At 42.4% G+C, this 27640-nt stretch overlaps 2 protein-coding genes across 3 annotated transcripts in view; both read left to right on the top strand.

Annotated features, from left to right (window-relative positions):
* Nucleotides 1-8542, top strand: part of LOC121719385 (complement C3-like) — a 34523-nt gene extending 25981 nt beyond the window's left edge. The window contains exons 33-41 of one of the 2 annotated variants that reach the window (XM_042104928.1): nt 4333-4381; nt 4777-4867; nt 5330-5419; nt 5609-5714; nt 5860-5949; nt 6177-6257; nt 6510-6593; nt 7298-7433; nt 7672-7734. In XM_042104928.1, the coding sequence (XP_041960862.1) occupies nt 4333-4381; nt 4777-4867; nt 5330-5419; nt 5609-5714; nt 5860-5949; nt 6177-6257; nt 6510-6593; nt 7298-7433; nt 7672-7714 (770 nt within the window). In that variant the 3' untranslated portion in view covers nt 7715-7734. Of the gene's footprint in view, nt 1-4332; nt 4382-4776; nt 4868-5329; nt 5420-5608; nt 5715-5859; nt 5950-6176; nt 6258-6509; nt 6594-7297; nt 7434-7671; nt 7735-8114 lie in introns of those variants that run through there. The other variant, XM_042104927.1, reaches the window with a different exon arrangement.
* A 302-nt stretch (nt 8543-8844) lies between these two features.
* LOC121719391 (complement C3-like) overlaps nt 8845-27640 on the top strand; it is a 30055-nt gene continuing 11259 nt past the window's right edge. The window contains exons 1-25 of the mRNA XM_042104938.1: nt 8845-9383; nt 9914-10109; nt 10591-10759; nt 11139-11209; nt 11390-11478; nt 12127-12206; nt 12360-12447; nt 12759-12861; nt 13307-13436; nt 13750-13865; nt 14162-14320; nt 14536-14739; nt 15832-16017; nt 16161-16310; nt 16427-16556; nt 16680-16724; nt 20443-20554; nt 21293-21381; nt 21553-21692; nt 21872-22084; nt 22689-22746; nt 22870-22962; nt 23171-23359; nt 25396-25471; nt 25638-25800. Coding sequence (XP_041960872.1) covers nt 9301-9383; nt 9914-10109; nt 10591-10759; nt 11139-11209; nt 11390-11478; nt 12127-12206; nt 12360-12447; nt 12759-12861; nt 13307-13436; nt 13750-13865; nt 14162-14320; nt 14536-14739; nt 15832-16017; nt 16161-16310; nt 16427-16556; nt 16680-16724; nt 20443-20554; nt 21293-21381; nt 21553-21692; nt 21872-22084; nt 22689-22746; nt 22870-22962; nt 23171-23359; nt 25396-25471; nt 25638-25800 — 3132 coding nt within the window. The 5' untranslated portion in view covers nt 8845-9300. The remainder of the gene's footprint in view (nt 9384-9913; nt 10110-10590; nt 10760-11138; nt 11210-11389; nt 11479-12126; nt 12207-12359; nt 12448-12758; nt 12862-13306; nt 13437-13749; nt 13866-14161; nt 14321-14535; nt 14740-15831; nt 16018-16160; nt 16311-16426; nt 16557-16679; nt 16725-20442; nt 20555-21292; nt 21382-21552; nt 21693-21871; nt 22085-22688; nt 22747-22869; nt 22963-23170; nt 23360-25395; nt 25472-25637; nt 25801-27640) is intronic.

Consider the following 27640-nt stretch of genomic DNA (forward strand, 5'->3'; position numbering starts at 1 on the left):
ACTCTTGGGTTGTGGCTACGGTGACTCACGGTTACCGCCTACAGTTTCGACGGCGGCCCCCTACGTTTTCAGGGGTCAAGATGACGTCTGTGAAAGACCCCCTTTTAAATTCTGTGCTTGTCAAGGAGGTCCAGGAGTTGCTTCTGAAAGGGGCCATCTCAGAAGTACCGCTGCACGCACGGCACACTGGGTTTTATTCCAAATATTTTATTGTGCCCAAAAAAGACGGAGGTTACCGGCCGGTCCTCGACCTCAGGCCCTTGAACCAGTACCTCAAGGTGCTGCCATTCAAAATGGTCCACGTTGGAATAGTGATTCGTTCCATCCAGGAAGGGGAGTGGTTTACGTCTCTGGATCTAAAAGACGCGTACTTCCACGTCCCTATCTGCCCAGCACACAGGTCCTTCCTCCGCTTCGCCTTCCAAGGCAGGGTGTTCCAGTTTCAGGTCCTCCCATTTGGCCTTTCACTGGCCCCCAGAATTTTTACTCGCGTAGTGGCAGCCGCGCTAGCCCCCCTGCAGGTCCAGGGCCTAAAGATCCTACCGTACCTGGACGACTGGCTAATTTGTGCCCCATCTCAGGTGCAGGTGGTGCACGACACCAACACGGTTCTGACCCATATCCAGGCCCTGGGTTTCACGGTCAACTGGAAAAAGAGCAACTTGCAGCCCCGCCAGCAGGCGGATTTCCTTGGTGTCCTCCTCGACTCGGTCAGCATGACAGCGTCTCTCACTCCACGGAGGGCAGACAGCTTGACCGAGGCTCTGACAGGCTTTCGGCTGGGCAGACTGGTCACCGCCCACAAAGTCCAGAGGCTGTTGGGCTTAATGGCCGCGGCAGCTGCGGTACTGCCATTGGGCCTGCTGAAGGCACGCCCCCTGCAGTGTTGGTTCAATGCCTTTCAGCTCCACCCGAGAGACGACAGGCATGTGAAGTTGCGGGTGTCTCCTGCTTGCATCCGAGCCCTGCGTCCTTGGACGTACAGGAGGTTCTTACTCCAGGGTGTTCCACTGGGGGGCCTTCCTCACAAGAGGCAAGTCATCTCGACAGACGCTTCTCTGACAGGCTGGGGAGCTGTCTGGGAAGGGCTGTCAGCGAGGGGCGTGTGGCCTCCCTCCTGGACGTCAGAGCACATCAACGTCCTCGAGCTGAAGGCCATCCATCTCGCCCTGCAGAGGTTCCTGCCAGGGTGGCGAAGCCAACATGTTCTGGTGAGGTCAGACAGCACCTCGGCGGTGTATCATGTCAATCACCAAGGCGGCACGAGGTCCTGGCGGTGCCTCCAGGTGGCGGAGGAGTTGCTGTCATGGGCATGGCCGCGTCTGGCTTCAGTGAGGGCAGTACACGTTCCAAGTGTGGAGAACAGGGCGGCCGACATTCTCTCCAGGACCGGGCCACTCCCGGGGGAATGGAGATTGAACCCAGAGGTGGTCAGCCAGGTCTGGGCTCAGTATGGGACTGCACAAGTGGACCTGTTTGCGTCGGCAGAAACGACTCACTGCCCAGAGTGGTACTCTCTCGTGGGACAGGGAGGCAGTTTGGGCCTGGATGCTCTGTCACAAGACTGGCCGACAGGCTTGTTGTACGCTTTTCCTCCATCCCCTCTTGTACCTCAGGTCCTGCGGAGGATCAGGGAGGGCCAACACACAGTTCTGCTGGTTGCTCCACGGTGGCCGGCGAGGCCTTGGTTTCCAGACCTTCTCCGGCTCCTGCGGGGTCAGCCATGGCAGTTACCCTGCCGGGCGGATCTTCTGTCACAAGCAGACGGGCAGATCTGGCATCCGAACCCAGGTGCCCTGCGCCTGTGGGTTTGGCCCCTGCAGAGTCAGTCATTGAACAGCTAGCTGAGTCTGTGCAGGAGACTCTGAACAACGCCAGGGCTCCTTCTACTAGAGCTTGCTATGCACTCAGGTGGAGGATCTTTTCGGATTGGTGTGCCAGCTTGGGTCTTGAGCCAGCGGTTTGCCCTGTGCCACAAGTTTTGCGCTTCTTGCAGTCCTATTTGGATCAAGGCAAGGCGGTCAGTACTGTGAAGGTTTATGCCTCGGCCATTTCAGCCTTTCACCAGGGTGCGGATAACAGGCCCTTGGGTAGGCATCCACTGATTGGTCAGTTTTTAAAAGGGGCCCGCCGGTTGCGTCCAGTTCGCACTTTGCGGGCACCAAACTGGGATTTGCCCACCGTTTTAATGTCTCTTACTGAAGGCCCGTATGAGCCCATTTTAGATGCAGATCTGCGATCTTTGTCTCTGAAAACTAGTTTTCTCCTGGCTCTTTGTTCGGCCAGGCGCGTCGGGGAGCTGTGCGCCCTCTCCGTCAGCGAAGACTGCCTGAGGTGGCAGGCAGGAGGCACTGGCGTGTCACTTTGGCCTAATCCAGCCTTCCTGCCTAAGGTTCTAAGTCAGCAGTCTATCAACCAGGTTCTGGAGCTGACCCAATTCCAGCTGTCTGCTGCCTCACAGGCAGAGCGCGACAAGTTGCTCACTCTGTTCCCAGTCAGGGCTTTGAGAGCTTATCTGGCCCGTACGCAGTCGTTGAGGAGGGAACACACTCAACTTTTTGTCTGTTATGGGGCGGCGAAGCAGGGACTACCGCTTTCCAAACAGCGGCTGTCGCATTGGCTGGTTGAGGTTATTTCCCATGCCTACCGGGCTCTGGGAATGCCGGTCCCTTCGGGTACAAGGGCTCACTCCACCAGGAGTATGGCTACGTCTTGGGCTGCCCTTAAGGGGGTACCAGCAAGCGATATCTGTGCAGCGGCTTCATGGGCGACGCCTTGCACTTTTACCAGGTTTTATAGGGTGGACGTCACTCGCCCAGCTCCGGTTGGCGACGCTGCCCTCATGTCCGTGACCGAGCGAGGTTTTAATGGTTAGCTTAGAGCTCCTCGCGACTTTTTTGGTATGTGTCATCCCTTTTTTAGACCGTAGTGACGGTCAGAGTGAGGTCAAAACAGATCGTAAGTTACGCATGTAACTATGGATCTGTGAGACCGAGGGATGACCGTCACTATCCTTGTCGCTCGGACCATCCTGAGGCGCTCAAGGTAGGAGACTGAACCGGGAGCAATCTCGGCTATTTACAAGCTCGAGTCGTTCTGCTTCCGGAGGTCATGGGCATGACTTTGTTGACATATGGTCTCGGTGATAGGCAGAACGAAGGTGATCATTCCCCTTTTTTAGACCGTAGTGACGGTCATCCCTCGGTCTCACAGATCCATAGTTACATGCGTAACTTACGTTTTCTCCGAGTGCAACGATGATAGACAGTCATCATTTGGACAAAACATAGAGCATATTAACCTCCGTTGCTCAGCCAAATGCCTTCCTGTTACGTCCTGGTATCACGGAGTTACAGGCGATAAACGATTTTTGATGTTCACAAGTTTACTTCATTAGCGGTTTATTTTTTTTTATTATTAAAGAGTGTTTTTTATTTAAAGGTTTGACTTCATGCTTATTCAGTAGAGCCTTTAGTGCTCTCCCCAATCTCAGACGTTCACATTGCATGTTTGTTTGTAATGGATGCAAAACAGCCTATAATGCTAAATGTCTGGCAGGACGATTGAAACACCTGTTTCATTTGTCCCGACCAGGCAGTAACCCCCATTTATTCTAAGTCAATGCACACATATCTGTGTTTATATTATATTTTATGCAGATGAGACATGGAAAAGCAGTTTTAGAAAGATGCAAATATATTTGGGGCTATCAGGTAGGGGGTCGAGTTTTGCCATGTTAACCTATCGGTCATGAAGGGCACTTATTTGGATGTGTGGTGGCTTTAACCACGTAAAAACAGAGTGAAATAACATTTTGTACTATATAAACATTATATAATTCGAAACATGCATTATTCTAGCTATATTAATGGCATGTGCATGCTATTTCCATAACCGCGAGATAAGCGCTTTACCATGACGTCAATGAGTTGTTAACAGACATGAACCATATAGCCCAGCAGCAATCTATCTAAAATAACACCTACTTGAAGTACCATTTATGATATGTTGTCAAATATTGAAGTTGTGGGAAGTTTACCTAATTTAAGCTGTATGTTTCATTCGTCCCCCATGCTGTTTCATTCATCCCAGCCAGGAGGGACGAATGAAACAAAACGCACGTTCGACTTCTCCTTAAATAACTCTTGAACGGTTTTGTTCAGAGCTATACATGCAACTGTATTTGACAGAGGATAGATGTATGTTGCTAGAGACAAAATATTAACTTTCAGTGTTTTACGATGTCTTTGTAAATTACATTTAATTAAGAAGTGTTTCATTCGTCCCGGTTCTCTCCTATAGCTAATGTTGCTTACTTTTGTCTCTATGTAGTTTCACATGATGGAGCCAGTGCAAGCTACCTCCTGAAGATTGACATCATGTAAGTCATGAAGATCACTACCTGAGGTTGCAGATGGTCACAGAGAGCTTCAAACTACAGACCATGTTGTTGGTCCAGGATATTTCTAACTTTAATGCAGCTACAATGTGGTATATGGTGTAGATTGACATAGCATTATTATGGTATATGGTGTAGATTATGACATAGCATTCTGATACCCTGTGGCATATTATGTTTCATCGAGTCTACATGTTCAATTAATTTGCCGTTTACTTGGTATGTCAATTATTTCTGTGGCCATCACATTAACATGGCTGTGATACTGATTGTCGGTTCAATACCCAGCTAGCAAACATACTAGTGGGGAAAATATGCAACATCTTATACCAGAAGGCATTACTCTAGTTTTAAAACTTTGTTTCATTTTCCCTCAGGTATATGCCTGAGAACAAGGATGCCAGCTTATCTGTTCTCAGCATTGGCCAACTTACAGGATTCGTGGTGGATGTCAATGACCTCAACAGGGTAAGAGGAAATTATATGCTTCATTACCGGGGAAAAGTTTGGGGTCACTTAGAAATTTCCATTCCACTCCATTATCGACTGGATAGATTTTATCTCTTTTTTACTTTTATTTTAGTTTTTATGTCTTTTTACTTTTATTTTTTTTTTACATTTATTTTAGTTAGTTTTTATCTCTTTTAATTTTAATATTTTATCCTATTATTGTGCTTCTGTGGTGTCTTGTGTGTTTCTTATCTTGCTGTACAGCACTTTGGGAACCTTGTGTTTGTTTAAACTGTGCTATATAAATAAAGTGGATTGGATTGGATTGGTGTCATAAATACAGTGTCATAGAAGCGGTACAGAACTGCGGTCATTGAATGATACAGATGTGCAATCAGCCAGTATGCCCTCTACTGCGTACCACTGAATCATGTGCTCAGATTAACGGTATCCTCACTCTCTGCTGGTCTCCTGGTACAGCTGTCCTCAGGGAGAGAGAGATACATTCAGGCATTTGAGATTGATAACATCCGATCACAGGAAGGCTCACTCCTCGTCTTCTTAGACAAGGTAACGTGTGAATCTGAGGATGGTTATAAAACAACAAATAAACAAACAACAACAAATGCAAGTAAATGAACAATATTATATAACAAAGTAACATTAAAAAAAAGTAATGTAATGTATTTGCCTTAACAAGCTAACATATCAAATGGTACAGTAAATCTATCTGTAAACCTCTCTGTCTATCTTTCCCAGGTGTCTCATAAGAGACCGGACACTATTGCCTTCAGGATACATAAGATGGCGGATGTGGGGCTCCTCCAACCTGCTGCTGTTACTGTGTATGAGTACTATGATATCGGTAAGAAAACTACACACACACACACGCACACACACACACACACACACACGCACACGCACACACACACGCGCACACACACACAGACACATGAGAGAGAGAGAGAGAGAGATAATGTTCTGTTTTGTTTCTCCTCCCTAATTTTTAGAGAACCATTGTGTGCAGTTTTACCACCCCGAAAAGATTGGTGGATCCTTAAACCGTCTCTGCCATAACGATGTCTGCAAATGTGCTGAAGGTGAGATGAACCAAGTTTGCGTTCATTCCAGGATATAGAACCCATGACCTACTGTATCATTTGTGCAACAGGGGTTGTGTCAACCAAAACCTTTTGTAGACCCATACACAGATGATGAATGTATGACATGCTGAAATAACCGCTATGTCCCTTAATATTCAAGATATGTCTACATTTGATTAAGAATTTATTTGACGTTATTTATTATTTTCATTTATTCACTGCAGAGAGCTGCAGTGTACAGAAGAAAGAAGAAATTAGTAGCCAGGAACGAGAGTATGTAGCATGTGAGGCTGGTATGGACTATGGTAAGTATGTGTGTGTGTGTGTGTGCGTGTGTGTGTACAGTATGTGTGCGTGCGTGTGCGTGCGTGTGTGCACGTGTGTGCGCGTGAGTGCGAGTGTGTGTGTGTGTGTGTGTATAACGATTTGATGATGATGACGATGATGACGATGACAGTGGTAATGATGATGACGATGGTGATGATGATGATGGTGATGATAGTGATGATGACGATGAAGGAGATGATGATATTAGGGTGATGTTTTTATATTTACAGTTTACAAAGTAACAGTGGAGAACACAAATCTGACCATTCATACAGATGTCTACTACATGCGAGTTATCCTGGTTGTCAAAGAAGGTATAGAGAAGTCATCAGAGTTCTACAATATTTTGCCCTATTACCTGCTTTGTCTGATTACAGTCAATTACTCAGTTCAACTTAAGTTGGTTTATTAAACGCTTACAGAATCCTTTCTGAAGTATAGCAAACACATCATTCTTGTCAAATAATAAATAAAAATGTGGTGGTTTTTTTCATATTTAAAGAAATTGCACATCCGTGTCACTTGATAATGATCTGATCAACGTAGCCATTGGTTGTGTACAAAAGTGTCAGCTCACCTGACACCAGATTAGGGGGTTGTAATCGGCTCCTGAGATTTCCTCCCATGTGGAAATTCGTTTCAGTGGGAGAGTGTCCAGACAGATCTGCCAGAGCAAATACAATGAACTCTCAGATTTGTCTGCTTCCCAGGTTAACAAAATGTCTTTATCCAAGATAAAAACAGAGCAGAATCAAACCAGGTTCTTTCAAAACATCAATTGAAGCCATTGCACCACCACCTCCACCAATAACTGTGTTGTTGAAAAGCAAATGCTGTCGGTTGACATGTTATTAGCGAATCAAATCAAGATCAGCACATGAAGAAGAATCTCTGCAATCGGTCTTGGCCATCATAAACGGTTTTAGTGTAACTGTGCACAATTTAAATAAAATAATCACATGGTATTTCTTAAAAATATATACATTATGTAAGTCATTATATTCCTCTCGTCTAATAGGCAGTGACGTTGGAGTCATGGGTGAAAGTCGTGTCTTTGTGGCTCATCCTTCCTGCAGAAATGGTTTGGATCTGAATGAAGGCCTGTCCTACCTTCTGATTGGCCACCGAAAGGACATCACAAGGCTAGATGGGAGGTGAGGCAGAATCCTCAATTGTGTCCTGTAGTTATGATGGCTGGCAGATAGATAGATATATAGATACTTTATTGATCCCCAGGGGAATATTCAAGAAAGCTAGGGGGCACCAGAGATTATAATTAGCCATATTCATTGCAAAGGGAACTCCTATTGCTATTACTATTACTCCTACTACTGATAATAATAATAATAATGATAATAATAATAATAATTGTGTTTTTGTTTGTATGGTCAGTGTTCAGTATGTTCTTGGGGAACGCACCTGGGTGGAGTACTGATAATAATAATAATTGTGTTTTTGTTTGTATGGTCAGTGTTCAGTATGTTCTTGGGGAACGCACCTGGGTGGAGTACTGATAATAATAATAATTGTGTTTTTGTTTGTATGGTCAGTGTTCAGTATGTTCTTGGGGAACGCACCTGGGTGGAGTACTGATAATAATAATAATTGTGTTTTTGTTTGTATGGTCAGTGTTCAGTATGTTCTTGGGGAACGCACCTAGGTGGAGTACTGATAATAATAATAATAATAATAATAATAATAATAATTGTGTTTTTGTTTGTATGGTCAGTGTTCAGTATGTTCTTGGGGAACGCACCTGGGTGGAGTACTGATAATAATAATAATAATAATAATAATAATAATAATAATAATTGTGTTTTTGTTTGTATGGTCAGTGTTCAGTATGTTCTTGGGGAACGCACCTGGGTGGAGTACTGGCCGACTGAAGAGGAGAATAAAGAGAAATACGGAAACCTTCAAAACTTTGCACAGGAGCTCAGTGTATGGGGGTGTCAGTACTGAAGACAGTGAATGGGGGTGTCGGTACTGAACTCATTGAATGGGGGTGTCAGTACTGAAGACAGTGAATGGGGGTGTCCGTACTGAACTCATTGAATGGGGGTGTCAGTACTGAACTCATTGAATGGGGGTGTCCGTACTGAACTCATTGAATGGGGATGTCTTACACACTGCTAGCTGTCCAAAATGCATGTTCTTCCATCAGCCTTATTTCCAGATGTTTAATGTATTGGGTAATCCTTTTCACAGAGAAAAAAAAAATATGATTTTGTAACAATGTAATAATTAAATGCAGTGAAAATGTGTTTAAAAAAAATGTTGAGTAGTGTTTGTGAGTTTGTGTTAGTCTGTATGCGTGTGTTCGTCAGTATTTTTATGTACAACATGTGTGTGTATGAGAGAGAGAGTAATTTAGAGAGAGAGAGAGAGATAGAGAGTGTGTGTGCACATGCGCCTGAGTGAGAGTTTGGCCAAAGAACTTTGATCTGCTTTGCCATCCACAGTATTGATTGACACGTTATAAGGTGCACCATGTTTTTTTATAAAAAGGAACAGAGTTTCGTACTTAGAAATAGAGCTTAATAATCACATTGAACACTTTAGACAAGCAAAATCTAAATCCATACAGTAGTTTGGAATTATATTCTCCCAAAACGAGATTCAGACAAGACATGAGGTAGGCATTTCTCCACACTGGTTAATCAATCCCGCAAACAGGAATGTGGAATGTCCAGAGTTGTTTGAACATTTAGAATGTGGAATGTCCAGAGTTGTTTGAACATTTAAACCCCCATGTGACGCTCCAGCACAGACTGAACCCAGCTCATTTATCGTGACACTTTAGAAGCTCTGAAGCTCAACAAGTAAACGCTGGATTAACAGTTTCTCTAATGAAATTCTCCCAAGGGATTCAGACATCGTTGTCAATTCCATTAAGTGTAATTTCTCCATACTGGTAACTCAGCTCTGCAAACAGGGTTTGTTAAATCCAGAGTTGTTTGAAGCATATCTCAAGCTGGAGACAAATAGAGAGTCTGTTGGATTGGACGGTCAGGCCGAGACATGACGGACATGGGACTGCTGCTGTGGTGGCTGGCTGCGACTCTGTGGCTCTGTCTTCCCTCGCTCTCACAATGCAACCCACTGTGAGTACACTGGAGAGACGTGCATACAGACACACACACAACACACCTCACACACACACACACACACACACACACACACACACACACACACACCACACCTCACACATGCGCACACACACACACACACACACACAACCATTCGCACGCACGCACAAAGACACACAATCACTGTCTCGTCTCTCTCTATTTCTCTCATGCAAACACTTTCTCTGTTTTTTGCACACACACACATATGTATACTATACACATATATTTTAACTTTTTCTCTCCATAATGCCTCTCAGAAAATTACAAACAGGTGAACACACACCATTACACACATTTGTTGTAATGGTACCTTATATAATATTAGACATATTTAATAGTTGTCAGGAAAAATAAATATAACATGTAAAATATATTAAAAATTAAGGAAATGGTTGTGAAGGTCAAGTTTTGCACTGGACATTCACTCATACAACAGGTATGCTACATCTCACTGTCCTACCTTTTCTTAATTAACCTTTGACCTTTCAACTCTGACCCCTAAGCTATGTGATGACGGCTCCTAACCTCCTGAGGGTGGGTGGCCCAGAGAGGGTGTTTGTGGAGGCCCAGGACTACGCTGGCGATGCCTTTGATGTCACGCTCACTGTGAAAGACTACCCACGCAAGACCACAGAGCTTGTCCGCGAGACTGTCCATCTCTGTCAAGATAATAACAATCAAGAATTGGCAGAAATTACAGTGAGTCACAACAGACTAACAGACAATATTTGCCTCTGATTTGCTCAGAATCATTGATGTAAACTGTATCTAAAATCGCCAAACTAATTGGCATCAATCAAATATATGTATTAATGCTCTGGAAAAAATGTGCAGGTTAAAATTAATGTTCATTCATATCAAGTAAAAGGCATGAGTTAGACATGGGTGGACAAAAGAAAGCAGACATTTAACTTGTTAGGAACACATAAGATGATTTATGCTTAGAGTACCTCACATCTATAATGGTGACAGTGGCACATGTTTTTGTCAAAGATGCTTCAATAATTTCTGTTTGAGGCATATAATAAAAATGAGACCTACAAGGTGATGAAATAATTAAAGTATTTTTATATTATAAATATATCTATTATATATAATATTTTGTATGTTAATTATTATCTTTATTACCAAATGAAGTGTTGTGTGTGATGTGTCTTGCTCGTGTTGTCTTTTCTGTCAGATCCCATTTGGAAATGATGTGTTTGTGGAGGACGAGTCCCTGAACCAGTATGTCTACCTGCAGGCCCAGTTTCCAGGTCACCTGCTGGAGAAAGTGGTGCTGGTCTCATTCCAGTCTGGATACATCTTTGTGCAGACAGACAAGACCATATACACACCTTCAAGCACAGGTGAGAACGGCCCTACAGTTATACTGTATGTTAACTATTATTCATTAGTTTGTTGTGGAATTTTAATTATTAGGGCTTGAAGTAGAGCAGATTTTTGGTAAGACCATATACACACCTTCACACCTGCACAGGTGAGAACATGATGATGGGAGTGTTGTTTTTTTAAACTATGCATTTTTCATTTTTAGGCAATACAAAGGGCTTGATAATAGTCATCGTTTCCTGTGTCCATTTGCAGTTTGTTTTAACACTGATTTGCAACCAATAATCAATAATCAATAAGCTATGAGGAGACCCTTGAGTCAGTTGCACCACAGAGGTGTGGAGCTGGTTAACTGGTAAATACATAAACGTTAAATACTCTTTTTTTACTCTCCAGTTCTGTACAGAATCTACACCCTGAGTCTTTCTCTGAAGCCCTCAGAACAGCAAATTACAATGAATGTTATGGTAAGACCATTTCCCTGCAGCTGAACCAGGGGAAACAGGGGGAAAACACACACACACACACACACACACACAGAGAGTCAGTGTGTTGTAGAATTCTCTGTTTTTTGACCCAGCTCAAAATGATCTCCAAAACAAATACACATATTTCCCATTATTCCTGTGATGTCTGTTCTCTCCTAGAATCCGGAGGGAATTGTGGTAGATCAGGAGGCGTTAACCCCACAAAAAGGCATTTGCTCGGGAGCGTACAAAATTCCTGACTTCGCCAGGTATGTTCAAGAGTCTTGAAAGTGGGGCCTTTTTTAAGATTGCAACAAACTATTATTTACATAGACAATGAATCCGTTAATTTGTACCTTCTGTCTATTCAATTAGTTGCGTAGTCTAAACAATGGCAGAAAAGGGGGGTACTGTAAATGTTTTATCAGTGTCTCCAAGACAGCATCTTCAAATGTCTTGTCACAAATAAGTAAAGAAACCGGAAAATATTTAAATTTCAGAGACTATATAATTAGAGAATTGTTAGAGAACTGTTGCACATTTAGCCTGCAAGCAGAAATACCCTTAAGTTCATCTTGATATAAAAGCAAACCGTTCATTGTGAGCATTTCTAAAGAAACGCCACTCATTTCAGGGAAAAAATAAGAACTTGGGTTACTTGAATTTCCCCTTGGGGATCAATAAAGTATCTATCTATCTATCTATCTATCTATCTATCTATCTATCTATCTATCTATCTACCATTGTGCCAATGTCGGAAATACAGTGCATCAAAAAGTTCCACTTTTCCAACTTAAGTTGTATGTTCACTAACACAGCAGATTTCATCACTTCATAGAACATCACTTTCCATATAGAACATCCTGGCCTGTTGTATTTAGACCATCCTGACCTGTTCATAATCTTTCTGTTATCAGCACTGGGACATGGACAATTGTAACAGGATTTAGGGGCACAACCAAAAGCAACTCTTATGAATTTGAGGTGAAGCACTATGGTGAGTTTGGAATGGAGTTTTGTGGTAATAAGCTACAAAAGCTAATGCATTAATGTATATATTACAAGTGTGCAGATGTATTTTTGCACAGTGCTCTGAACTAGTGTCACTCATGAACTCATGATGTATTACTGTAACCCTTTCTTTCCACAGTTCTACCCCGAATTGAGGTAACGCTGACACCACAAAAGCCCTACTTTTACATCGATGATGAGGCACTAATAGTGAATATCAGTGCCAGGTATGTTTTCTTTCCATTGTCTCTAGTTTTGCGTAGCTATCTATTTGATCATTGGTACAAGCTACATGATATACATAACAGCGTTTAACGAACATAAAGAGACAGACATGCAGACAGGCAGACAGACAGACAGATAGATAGACAGAGAGATAGATAGATAGATAGATAGATAAGTTACTCAGATAGCATGGAGATGACAGGAGCTCTCTCTCTCTCTCTCTCTCTTTCTTTCTCCCCCCTCTCTCTCTCTCTCTCTCTCTCTGTGTGTGTGTGTGTGTGTGTGTGTGTGTATGTGTGTGTGTGTGTTAAAGGTACTTGAATAGGATGGAGGTGACGGGAGTTGGGTTTGTGGTGTTTGCGGTACAGGGTGCAGAGTCAGATACAAGGAAGGTGGGCTCAACACAGAGAGTAGAGGTGAGGCGCACACACACACACACACACACACACACACGCGCGCGCACACACACACACACACACACACGCCGCGCGCACACACACACACACACACACACACACACACACATGCACACACGCACACACACAAACACATGCACACACACACACACACACATGCACACACACACACACACATGCACACACACACACGCACACACACACACACATTGACAAATACTATATAAGCACATTCTCTCTCTCTCTCTCTCTTGCTGAAACACAGTTGGCAGAAAGCGCTATGCTAGTATGTTAGCAGTTCGCTGCCTAATGGACCCTCAGGCATGTGGTACTCTCATCTCATCCCCTCCTCTCTTCTCCCCTCTCCTCTCCTCCCTCTCTCCTCTCCTCCCCTCCCTTCTGCTCTCCTCTCTTCTCCTCTCCTCTCCTCTTCTCTCCATGTTAGATTGATGAGGGGAGAGGACACGCAGTGCTGAGGAGGCAGCACCTGCAGCAGATGATCCCCAACACCACTGACCTCCTCCAGCTGACTGGGGCCTCATTATATGTGCAGGTCACTGTGCTGACCCACACAGGTGGGGATAAGAGTAGTGTGCTGATCTCCCTCTCTCTCTCTCTCTCTCTGTGTGTGTGTGTGTGTGTGTGTGTGTGTGTGTGTGTGTGTATGTGTGTGTTGTGTGTGTGTGTGTGTGTGTGTATGTATGTGTGTACGTGTGTGTTGTGTGTGTGTGTGTGTGTGTGTGTGTGTGTGTGATTATATAGACCATTATATACTTAAAATAATAAACTATCTGTATCTTTCAGTCAGTTTACAGTCTTAAAAGTTTGTTGTATATTATTCTTAGAAGAGGCCTATGTTGATATTGTGTGCATTGTATTATCTCTCAGGCCACGAAATGGCGGAGGCCAACATAGGTGGCATTCGGGTAGTCAGCTCTCCGTACGTTATTCACTTCAAAAGGACCCCCAAGTACTTCAAGCCAGGAATGCCATTCACATGTCTGGTAAAGGAATCATGGTTACACTCTAGTTTAGGCTGTCTGATGTATTGAGATTCTCAGAATATTTACAGAATAGTTACGTTATGGTAGCAATGTGCATCATATTCACATCACATATTGCATCACACCGAATTATGATTAATGGAATTCCTTCCTTTTACTATACATTTTAAAAGACGTGAAAGGCGGTTATGTTTAAAACATTTTTCAAATGAATCTAATTGATATTTTTGTAATTCAGAATCTTCATTGTCAACAAGTTCAGTGTTTCCTCATTAATGATATTTCTTACCCTACAGATTTCCGTGGACAATCCTGACGGTTCACCAGCAGGGGGCGTCCAAGTGGAGATCAGAGATCACAGGAAGTCAGCAGCCATCAGTGGCATCACAGAGCGCAATGGCCTGGTGAAGCTAACAGTAAATACCGACACAAAAGACTCTGTGCTCCTACTTAGCGTAAGCCCCTGCACAATACACACTGTAAAACAGCTATCCTTAATTAGAATGTTTAGTATAGTAAGTATAACTCAGTTTTTGTTTGTGACCCTTCTGGGTTCAGTGTGTTACTAGACTCTGTGCTGCTACTCAGCCTACTGTACACAACAATACATAAACAAGAGGTCTAATAGCCTACTTTCATGGTCCTTATTGTTTACATGTTTTGTTTACAGGCATCTACCAAGGCCCCTGGTCTCAAAGATGCTCAACAGGCTAGAGCGGACATGAGAGCATTACCGTATGTGTCCAAGGGAGGTTCCAAGAATTATCTGCACATTGGTGTGGATGCTGCAGAGCTGACCATCGGCGATCAGCTCAAGGTCAACCTGTTCGTGGGAGGAAGTCCTAGAGCCCAGAATAATGACTTCACGTACCTAGTAGGTGTCATCTCCTCTCTCATACACACACACACACAAACTAGAGTGTGGCTACCCAACCCGGGTTCGGACAAATATTTAGAAATTGTAGTCGGGTTCGGTTCGCGTTCGGACACATGGGGGCGATATGCATTAAGCTTTACATTTAAATTCCTTATTATGTTGGGTAACCAACAGGTCTGCTTTACACGATGCAAACGTTTGTTTTTTGAGAATAAATAAAATGTAAAAAAGACCTAATATAGCTTTCTTCCTGTGTGCAAGATTTGTTTATAGTGACAACGAATTTCAGGCATGCCGCCTGAAATGCACACGCGTTGTCACGACTACATAAACAAATGGTTAGGCCTATACACATTTCGCACATATGCACATAAGTACAGTCTTGGGTGACGTTAAAAAAAGTTGTTAGCCTATCAGGAGATTTTAAGATTATTTGCGTTGCATAGGCCTACTGTGGTAAAGACATAGGCTACCGGTAGGCTATAAGGTCGTCTCGTTCAACTGGATGAGGATTTCCTCGAGTTGCCAATTAACATCGATGCTGCATATGGATCAGTGACAGAGGCACTGTAGTTTCAACGACTGTTGCAGTTCATTTTTAAGACTTTTCGTCAAGACAAGAATTCTATTTCAATAGGCTATGCTTGCTTGGGCCTCTTGTGTTAATGTGCGCTGCGCTGTGTGTGACCTGCGTGCGTGCACGCTCATCTGATTAGACAATTTGTTGTGTGTTCCGTTTAATGAGTTAAAAAGACAGGCTATCCACAAACGTGAACGTTTAATCACTAGCATGGGAATAACTGAGGCATCATCTGCGTCGGGCTCGGGTCGGGTTCGGACATAAAAATGAAAATGCCTGTCGGGTTCGGACGCAACTCGGACAGAAATTTGCGGCCCGATCCGCACTCTAACATAAAACACATAAATGCACACACACACACAAACATACACAAACAGACTCAAAGAAATAAATGTAGATTTGTGCTTCTATTTTATGTTTTATGTGTTATGACTACAACAGACCCTGATCCTTTACCTTATTTTCTATATGAGAGTTAATATGTGAGATCAAAATTGTCTCTCTATCAGATCTTGAGCAAAGGACAGCTGGTGAGTGCCGGCAAGAGGCAAGGCCAGGAGGTAATATCCTCGTCCTTACCAGTGACCAAGGACATGGTCCCCTCCTTCCGTATCGTGGCGTACTACCATGTGGGCTCATCTGAGGTGGTGTCTGACTCAGTATGGGTGGACGTGGAAGACCCCTGCATGGGAAAAGTAAGCTTTTGTTTTTATTTGAAAGAAATCAAGCACACAAGACTGAACGCTTGTTTTGGGGATTCTGTTTGTCCACGTAAGAACTCCGATCCTTATTTTCTCTCTCTCTCTCTCTCTCTCTCTCTCTCACACTTTCTCTGCAGGTGAAAGTAGAGGCATCCCAGCAAACATACTCCCCTCGTCAGCACTTCAGCCTGAAGATCACCGGAGACCCAGGGGCCAGAGTGGGTCTGGTGGCTGTGGATAAGGGAGTCTACGCCCTCAATAACAAGCACAGACTCACCCAGACCAAGGTGTAGAATGCTTGTCCCCACAGTGCATAGATAATCAGTATCAGTGTATGATCTTCAGGTGCCAAAATGTATGTGTCTGTGCGTGTGCGTGTGTATATGTTATCGTCCTATTACAGATTTGGGACATTGTTGAAAGTCATGACACTGGGTGCACTGCTGGCAGTGGTAAAGACAGCATGGAGGTTTTCTATGATGCGGGACTGGTGTTTGAGACCAGCACTGCAGGAGGAACTTCCCCAAGGACAAGTCAGTTAAACAACACTTAAATAACGTCTGATTTATTGAGTTCAGTGAATAAATAAATAAGTATGTACATAAACAAACAAATAAATACATAAATAATCATCTGCATAATATTATTGGCCACAGGTACTCACTGTCCCGCACATGTAAGAAGACAACGTTCACTAAAAGGTAAGGACCAAACTGTAATGGTATGTGTTCCATGGCTGATGGCAGGCGCGCCTGCAAGTGTACGTCAGTACGCACTGTGCGTACCATCAGGCTCAACAACGAGAGAAAATTTCTCTTGTGTGTGTGTGTAATGTGTATTCACACCATATTGGCCCACCATACCTTGCCAACTATGCACAGTATCCCATTAGCTGCCATCAGGCTATTTACAATTTTCTCCCATACAAAAATGTGATATATGGCAATATATGTCAATCACATATATTATGTATATGTCAATGTATGTCTCACACATATAAGTCACATATATACACATACATGTCAAATATATTTCAAAATATAGCAAAATTTATATACGTCATATATTTTCCCAGATATACAAATATATTACAAATTTATGTCAGTTGCATATATGTTAATATATGATAAGTTATGTATTTGTACGCATACTAGGGATACCAATATATTGCAAATATATGTCTATGGACATATATTTGCACTCATATTAGGTAAATATATTGCAAAATATATGTAATGTTCTGCTATGTCACATTTATAGAAATATGTCACAATATATGTATATTTCAGAAATATAACATTGTTGATGTTCCAAAGAAAACACACAAAATATTTGTTTAACCTTTTATTAAAGTTTATTTTTTCCACACAGTGAGTAAACTCTCCAGGTAGAAACTTTTTTTCTCTGTATGGAAGTGGCACACATTGATTTGGCAGAATGCACTCAGTGTTCTCAGGGCAGCAGTCCTCACAAATCACCACCTGCAAACAGGGAACAGAGATTAATATGCTGTAAAACACACAGAACATGAAAAGACCATCACTGAAGCACTACTACCTTCACATGCATCTTTAATAAACACACGCCTTGGCACAAGTAAGCTTAAATAAGGGCTATGAGATGAAGAACATGTAGCCTAATGATCCATACATCAGAATATTTTGACAAGATTTGGGAAAGATTCTTGAAAGATTGGAGTCTAATTTAACTAATGCCCCCCATTCAAGCTTTACTAAAAAGACTTTCAAGAATCTTCCCCAAATCTTGTCAAAGTCTTCTGTTGTAAGGATGGCTTAACACTACCCTTCACAAACTAAAGATCCATTTAAGCCTACTAACGTTCGTAGCCTGCATGGTTATTAGCAGCCACTTTAAATGTAGCCTAAAGGCCCGTACACACCGAGTCCGATGTTTCGGACGAAATATTCGCACGAAATTACGCAGCCTATTAAACACATGCATTCGTATTAGTCTGTACACACCGAGGACGAAATTCGTTGCGATTAAAAACATTTTCGCAACGGTCTTATTTCATGCGAAATTTCACATGCGAAAAAGAGCTGTTGACCAATCAAATAATGATTTTGCAGGGTTCCATTGATGTCACAATAGAACGACGAGCAGAAAAAAAGCTGATAGATTGGGTATTCCTACTGCTCAGTGCTCACGATGACTAGTCTCCTTAATAGGCCTATACGCCAAAGTTACAGAGAGTTTACGTTACAGTAGACTCTCTCGGGTGTTCAAGAGTAGGCCAACTCCTGACGAACTTCTTACGTAGTGCAAACTCCTTACAGACAGCTTTCCCCACTTCTTACCACCGTCCCATTTTCACTCAACCAAAAAGAATTAAATCTCACTACAGACAGAGGGCTTCTCACTGCACAAATTGCAATAAAAAAATGCAACATGCATTCATGGAAATGGAAGTTTTAAGAATAGGTCATGATAGGCTATGCTGCTGACAACAGCATTATGTCCAGGGTTACCACTATCGTAATTTTGCCTCACATTTCCTGGTGCGTTAACTTTGCTTTATGCTTCATAACTGAAGTAGCCCAATGTGGAACTCTGAAAAACTTTCTGTGGATCTTATAAAGGTAAGCTAATGACTGATAGGCTATCATTATTAGCTTTTGCTGTTTGTTGGATCATCGTCATACAAGCTGATCAATTTTTACCACTTGTTGCAGCAGTGCCATTTTATCCCATGCTCATTTCTACAGGCTGTTTCTGTGCCTCCGCTCCTTAGCAGATACATTTTGATCTAGCCTGCGTGTGAAATGGTTTCGTGAGATGTAGGCCTACATGATATAGGCTATGGCCGTGTTATAGCGTGTTGGCGTATAGCATTTTGGCATGTAACATTTTAAATGAGGCCTTGCCTACCCTACAGCTTGTTAGGCTACACCAGTCCGCCCAAATGGCATACCTCGAGTCCATTATGCGGGCACCCCTGGCTGCAGCTTGCAGATCGGGGCTGGGCTCAATGTTGGGCAGAGCGCAAAATTGAGCTCAGCACAAAATCAGCTCGTCATTCCCTGCTGACCTCTCGTCCGTCTATTTACCTGGACTCGGAGTTTTTCTCAAGGACGAATGCTTAATTCTATAAAAGCGTATCCTCCTTAAACTACTGCCAACGTTAATCATGTCCCTTCCCGCCTAGCGTTAGAATTGCGTGTGTGTTGTGTAGTGGGGTGGGTGTATGGGTGCACTAATGAGCCCAACCAACTTATGTGTTGGACTGCACAATTATCACAATAGCACAAGTAGAATAGACAAGGGATGGGAAGGATGGCCGTAAGCTTTAATTTCCCCAGCACCTCTCAAGGTGGCCTACACGGTTCCCAATAGGCCTACACGGTTCCATGAATGATCAAGGCTATAATCTGTTTCAAATCTGGTGATTTTATGAGTTCTCCCTGCTTACTGAAAGTCGCTGTGTGAACCTGCGTGACGTGAGTGCGAAATAGAATGCGAAATATTAAAATAATCGCATCGGACTTGGTGTGTAGCACTACACTTTGAGTGCGAAAATTTCGCACACGAATTTTTCGCTTTTTCGCACTGTTATTTCGTATTGTATCTGGTGTGTACTGGCCTTTAGTTATAGCTAGGTTAGCTAACTTACTTATCGGAACTCCCCCTATTACCGTCGGTCCCCTATTTCCACCGTCTTGCGTGTATGTGTCACTTAATATCAATTTCTATACAAACCAAGACAGCAGACTCCTAAAGAAACGCAACCACCCACACCATAGGTGTATCTAAATTAGCTATGTACCAAAAATGATATTTTACCGTGACTCAAAGAGCTGTAGACAGTGTTGTAAGGCTGCGTGTACACAACCGCTTGGAGCTCCAGTGGAATTTTAATTTCACGAGAATTCTCGGTCTAACCGTTCATGTGCCGTTGAAACGGTGTAAATAGGCGACCCATCAGGCCAGCACTATAACTCGTGCGTGGTAAACAAAATCGGATATTTCAGGCAGTAAATGTTCCCGTTAACAAACAAACCAGATTTTGTTCAAATCTACACACCTATGGCTACTGAAAAATGTCAGGTTAATTTAGCAAATGTTATTTTGAAGTGTTGAAAAACGTCGTTGTTTTAGAATTTCTGAACAAAAGTGGTGATAATTGGGGGTGTTACGATACACCTGATATTTCATTCAAATTAAAACTTATATTCATAACGATATCTCAGACAGGCTTGTTGTTGGATATGATATGTGTGCGTACCATAGCATTAATTCCTGCAGGCGCCCCTGGCTGATGGTATTTGTTCCGTATTCCATATTCCATGGCGGGGAGGGGGGATTATACGGTAGTATTAATTGAAGTAGTAAAGTATACATTATAGTATTTGTGCATGTATGCATTTATTGTTCACATAACCTACCATTCTGTTGTCACAGGTGAATTAGATGGTGTTTTTGAGGATGTAGTGGTCTCGCGTTCACATTTTCAAGAGAGCTTTCTTTGGCACGATGCACAGCTTGCTACATGCAGAGATAGTGACAAAGATTGGTAAGTTGTGAATACACTGATAATTCCAAATAATTCAATCAATCAAGCTTTACTCCTATACTGGTTTTCATGTAACATTTCAATACAAGACACCCAGTGTATAAGATCAGAACACTATGTACAGTAGAAAGAGATGCATCAGAAAAAAGCTGAACCAATTCAGAATCACTAAATGTGCATGGTCATCCAATCAAAACAAATAAAACAGAGCGGTATTTCACAAAACCTAGATAAGAAAAGATTGACTTCACTGATAGTCTAAATCAAAAGTGGTTGTTCACTTTGTGTAAATGAAGCTACAGTATTTTCTGCGTCTATTGTATTCCAACCATGGGTTCTTTGGAGCAGAAACGAGAACGCGCACACATCCTGAATTACTTACACCTTGGCTTGTCCTAGTCGCTCCTACTCCTCCTGGATTGGCAAAAGTGAAACGTGTTGTTGAGCTAGGATGACCAGACAACGCTAAGTCAAGACTCGCTATATTACTTATCTTGGATTTCTTAATTCTGCCTCTGTGAAATACCCCTCTGGATGTGTAGTTACCCAGCAACATTGCTTAAAGTTAAGTTCCCCTATGAATCATCACCTAATTTTAAGTTCGACAGAAAGACAAACAATAAAAAGTTGCTTAATATTAGTTGGAAAGTGCCTGAACAACAACAACAACATTGCTCAAGAAGTTTTCCTGTGTGTCATCATCTTTACATTCAAAATGTTTTTGAATTCCTGTTTCAGTACCAGTGTGTCCCTCAGTCAGCTGGGCTTTGTGGCCGATGCCATCACTAGCTGGGCCATCACAGCTATCAGCCTTTCTGAAGCAACGGGTGAGAGTCATGCGATGGTTTACTAGCCACACACTCCTCTGCTTGTTTAATCAATCAGTCAATCAATCACTGTAAACTTATCATTGTCACAGTAAAACACTTCTATCTTTAAAGATTCTGGATGCTGTCTGTGACATTGTAGTCAGTCATTTATTTATTCTCTCTTTGCAGGTATTTGTGTAGCTACTGCCCTGGACATAGGCAGTACTAAGCATTTTTCGTTGGACTTGAAAGTACCTCACTACTCCAAATGCAATGAGCAGCTGGAGATTGTAGCCATTCTGGACAACTTGGAAGACAGGGACATAAAGGTGATTCTTTATGTCTAAACATAGCATTTAGATGCTAGCATTAGTTAGCTAACAATGGTGGTTAGCTTTAAGAAAGGTTGCAAAAATGATCCTGGGTGTTATTTTATCCGCTAGTGTACAACACGATGGGCCAATGGTACAGAAAAAAAAGGTTACCAGCCATGCTCCATCTCTGTCAGGTACACTTGAAGTTAGTTGAGACAAGACGGATGTGCAGCTTGGCTACAGACAGGGGTGGGTACCACACCACAGTGGAGCTGAAGGCCCGGAGCACCCGGGCGGTGCCCTTTGTCATCGTCCCCATGGAGACGGGAGAGCAAACCGTTGAGGTGATGGCCGTGTCAGATAATGTCGGGTACACTGACGGTGTAAGAAGAAACATCAACGTCCTGGTGAGTATTTTTTTACTTATTCATACAGTATGTCTGTGTGTGTGTGTGTGTGTGTGTGTGTGTGTGTGTGTGTGTGTGTTCATGAGCCCTAATTGAAATGGCATGCAAAGTATAAAGTCGATTTGGTTACACTTTACTTGACATGTTAATGACATTGCCATTAACGTGTCATAAACATTATCAACAAGTCATGAACATTTATGACATAACGCTTCTGTCATTAAGTGTCATTCCCGCTTGCAAGTTCAGTGTATCGTACCCGCCGACCGAAGCAGTTTCAGTTTACATCCTGCATCCACAGCACAGAGGCAGGCTAACGAAACGCTAGCGATTGTTGCAAACGTGTGTATAATGGCAGAGCCGGCGAAGAAGCAGCGAAAACCCTTGACGGAAGATGCAAAGAAAAGGAAAAGAGCTTCAGACCGAGCGAGGGGGAGTTTCGTAGAGAAAAAGCATCAGGCTTTCCTGGTGTCCCTTTAAAGTTAGAGTTAGGGTTAGGGTTCATGTGTCATGGCAGTGTCATGTCACTCTTAAGTAGATACCTTCAAGTAAAGTGTTACCATCAATTTTAATTTAATAACTTGAACATCTTTGTTTCTGTCAGCCAGCTGGTGTTCTGAGGAAGAAAGTTGTGAACATGGACCTGAATCCCTTCAATTCTGGTAAAAAAACCCCATCAGCTATCAGTAATAGTTTAGGAGTCACTACAAAGTCTGTTTCAGTTGAGTCCTATAGTTTGCTAATTCTCTCTCCCCATTCTGACTCCTTCTATGCGTGTACCTCAGGAGGGTTCTTTATGTCTGTGATTGGACCGGAACTGACAGCTGCTAGTGATAAGATACCAAATATGCCTGTTCATCATCTGATAACTGCACAAGGTTTGCTACAAAAATGCAAATTCCAAAGATGTATGTTATTGTGTATTGTGTGTGTGAGTGTGTGAGTGAATGTACCTGTACATTTGGGGGCCTACATCCTATAGGTATATATCATGTTTTGTGTGTATGTATGTGTGTATACACGTTTGTGTGTGTGTGTGTGTATCTGTGTGTGTGTGTGTGTGTGTGTGTGTGTGTGTGTGTGCAGCCCACCACCTGGCGCCCCCTATGGTCCTCAGTGGGGAGTCTCTCGCCCCTCTCCTGCGACAGACTGGTTTTGGCAGAGGGGAGCAGGACCTGGTTGGCCTGGCGATGCCCCTCAGCGCCACCTACTACCTGGACCGAACCCAGCAATGGCTGGAGGGGAGGGCAGAGGCAGTGAGAGCCATTCAACAAGGTAAACAACAACAATGCTTGAACATTCTATTTGGGCCCCAATCTACTTCCTCTGCATTAAGATAACATATGGAATGTTAAAAAGGAAGCCTTGTGGGGCCAACTATGATGCTGATAATGGAACTCTCTTGAAAGGGTCCATAGACCCTTTCAACAATAAAAACAAAAACAATGCTTGAACGTTCTATTTGGGCCCCAATCTACTTCCTCTGCATTAAGATAACATATGGAATGTTAAAAAGGAAGCCTTGTGGGGTTCATTTCACTTATGATGCTGATAATGGTTCACTTATGATGCTGATAATGGAACTCTCTTGAAAGGGTCCATAGACCCTTTCAACAATAAAAACAAAAACAATGCTTGAACGTTCTATTTGGGCCCCAATCTACTTCCTCTGCATTAAGATAACATATGGAATGTTAAAAAGGAAGCCTTGTGGGGTTCATTTCACTTATGATGCTGATAATGGTTCACTTATGATGCTGATAATGGAACTCTCTTGAAAGGGTCCATACAGGTGAAGAGATCTGTCCTGTTATCTTTATTATTTTGCTTTTCATAGCTTTTGTCTTATTCTCTTCTTTAGGTAATTATTATTATAATATATATATATATATTTATACAACAATTGGGTTCTATGGAACTATTTATTTGTTTCTGATTGGCCGAGAGACGTTCCATAAGTTGGAATATCCCTGGACATTTCAACTCAGACTTTGCACAGCTAATAATAAATCACTCCGCGATACAATGCGAAGATTTGACACAATGTTCTCATCCCAGCTCTCCACTATTTTAAGCAATGGGTTACTCCTTAGCAAACCATAACGAAACAGTGCTTCACCACATCTGTGGATTTAGCTACACAGTCAACTCAATGTAAGTAAGATAACCGAGGATGCTAATTGTTCTCAGCATTGCCAGCATTGTGTAGGGCCTATAATATGATTGTCACTTGGAGGAGACTTGTAGATAACTAACGTTAGCATAGTTAGCTAATCGCTGCTAACGTGCTAGCATCGTGTCAGAAAAACATATGGGGCTGTGCACAGTAGTGTAACATTTATTCACCATAAATTAATAAAGTTGAGTGGTTCTGCAATGTAGGCTATGTTTCCGTTTTTTTGCAGTACCATGTCCCTTACATAACATGGCCCAGTGTCCTTGTAACATGCATGCAGCAAAGCTAGATATGAATGTGATTTCTGCCCGACTTTCAACATTTCTTTCAAGAAGACACGTAAATCACAAAGACCCGTAAAGACGGATCTGGAATGTTGGTTACCTAGCAACCAAGACGCTGTCTATTGAAAAGGGGACTGTTTTTTGATGCGTAAGAACGATGTCGAAATTAACATTTTTAAACAATATTGGGGTGTTTTCAGATTATTTAGTTTGTGGTAGAATTGTTGTATAAAAGCAATATAGCACTCGTGATCGTGGGATTGGTCATGGATATTCCCACGGGTGTTGTTCGGCCGTAGCCACGAGGCCAGAGGCCGAGAGACCCCAATATTGTTTAAAAATGTTAATTTCGACATCGTTGACCAACCCCACTCTCACTCGTGCTATATTGCTTAAATATAATGAATTATTATACATATATGTGTGTGTGTGTGTGTGTGTATAAGAAACTTCACATTTTGGTATCCATAGAAATGGGAAAATGGTTTAGACTTTGGTATGGATAATAGGCTACAGGAAGCGTTATATGACTGCATGTACAAACACTGAATTTTCTTCACAATTACTGAGTTAAACATGCATATTGGTATTTCATAAGGACCCTTTTCATTTTTGCACAGCACTTGTTATGACATTTGAGTCTGTTAAGAGGCACAAAGGCACAGTTTAAGAAATAATAACCTGCATTAGCCACTAGCATGATAAGTCAAGTTGGGTAGCACCGATTTTTTTTGTGTTTGTTTTTCTTCCGACAGTACATGGTGACCTCAAGCAACAGGGCACAAAACAAGATACAACAATTAGCAACATTAATAATACTTTTTGACATATTTTTTTTCCTCACCCTTCAGGATACCAGAATCTGCTCTCATACCGAAAACTGGATGGGTCGTACAGTGTTTATGAAACCACACACAGCAGCACTTGGTAATGAACACACACACACACACACACACACACACACACACACACACACAAACATCAAAGGAACAGTGAGTAATATGTCTACTTTTAGTAAAAGATTGTTTTTGATACTAATTGCATACTTTATGCTATATTGCACTGAGGTGACTGTTTGATTATCCACACATAGGCTGACTGCTTATGTGGCTAAAATATTCTCCATGGCAAGTGGCATTGCCAACATTGATGGGAACATGATCTGCAGTGCCCTCTTGTGGCTCGCTGCAAATATGCAGAATCCAGATGGAAGCTTCAGAGAGCCCTCTCCTGTCCCATATACAGTTTCTAGCATCGTAAGTAGGCAAAGAAATCTCTAGCCCTTCATATCTTAAGATGTTTCCATTCATGGATCCCTTATCCACCATCAACTTTATTTCTCCAAGATGGCCATCATAGTCTACGGCGGTCGTAGTGTTAACCGAAATGTGGTACACTGATTATATCATTAATGCATTTTCGCCAGCTACTGGCGAATGCATAAAACACAACAATCCTATGGTTTGTGTATCCTGTAGCCTCGTTTTGGTTTTCAAATGGCCGCCGCGTGAATAAGGCGAATGGACAATCTATCCATAGACATAATATACATAGACGCCGCATTGGCTGCTGGAAACAAGAAATGCGGCCGCCATCTTGGACCGGTCATACTCCTCGTTGCGTTGCAGCAGAAGACACAAGATGACAGCACTGTGCAGCATGTTCCTTCTCAAATCGGTGGACCATACTCGGGGGATTTACTTTTCACAAGTAAGATTTAACATAACCGTACTATTGGTTGTATTTTGTGAATAGAATATTAACAGAGAGCTGAGAAGGAGCAATCTTTGATATTACTGTATGAAAATCGTAGCCATCTAGCTAGGCTATGTTTACTCGGTGTTCACCCGGCTATGAACTGAGACTTGATAAGTCATATTCCATAACACTGACTTAGATTACAACTGACACAAGAAGGCTATTGTAGAAATAAATCATACTAGATTTGGCCGGCGAATTTTACACAAGTGGCACAGAATAGCCTATTGGGCAATCGCTAGCTGCTACTTGTAGCCTAAGTGTGTTGGTGGTAGCCTCACTATTTCCTGAATAAAGTAACTTTTCAATAGCTCAACTTCTTTATTTATCAAGTAGCTTAGCCAGATAAGCTACACTTTTCTTGTCATGTGAAATTAGCACAATTTAAAGTAGCTTCCTATGTAGTGAACTAGCCTACTGCTGTGTTTGTGTTTGACTGGGTGGTAGTTTTGTGTAGTGTTTTATTCATGGCAGAGTAACTGATAGTTTAGCTCACTAAAATTTCGAAGTAGCTTGCCCAACACTGTATTATTCACATGTCATTTACCCTAACAAGAATAAGATGCCTCTCAAATTCCTTTTCATTCATTTATTTATTATTTTGTATCTCTCCAGAACAACTGCCTTGTTCAAGAAGACTGTGAATGAACTGAACGGTCTCCTCACACCCCTGGAACTGAGGAAGGTGCAGCTCTTCATTGCAGTACTGCAGGGCATCTGCTACACTGTGACTGAATGTTTGATTTATGAGCTCCACCTTCATCACCTGCATTCGCCACTCTGTGTCCCATTTTCCCATCGTCTGGTTGACTCAGTCCTCTTTTATGGAGTTTACCCAGTTTACTATGCCATCTTATTTGCCCACCTGCTGTCTGAGGCACTTTTGTTCTCAGCCAAAGTGTACCCAAGCAATTTTAGCAAGGTGGGAACATACAAAATGACATGCACCAGTTGTCGAAATCATAGAACCAACTGCATGACGGTAACTCTGTCTCACTGAGCCTGTGAAGACACTCCCTGATTCTTTACTGATTGCAATGAACGGGTTGATCTTAGCAGTTTCTAAAATGTTTCTTAATTCCTTTTTATTTAATCTCTTCATTGGGCCTGGAACCTTTCTGTGAACTGTAAATAACAGATGCTGTTGATGAACCCATTGACACTGTACAAGTGACAAGTCACCTTTTTGTCTTGAATTGATGAACTGTTACACTTACTATGCCAAACCAGTGTCTGATTTTTAAGGATCAGAAACAAACCTACAAACTTTCACTTTACAATATTTATGAAACTTGTCTAACAAATGCTGTTGATATTGAACCCAGTTACTCCATTTCC

Source organism: Alosa sapidissima, chromosome 9, assembly GCF_018492685.1.
Source record: "Alosa sapidissima isolate fAloSap1 chromosome 9, fAloSap1.pri, whole genome shotgun sequence".
Taxonomy (NCBI): Eukaryota; Metazoa; Chordata; class Actinopteri; order Clupeiformes; family Clupeidae; genus Alosa; species Alosa sapidissima.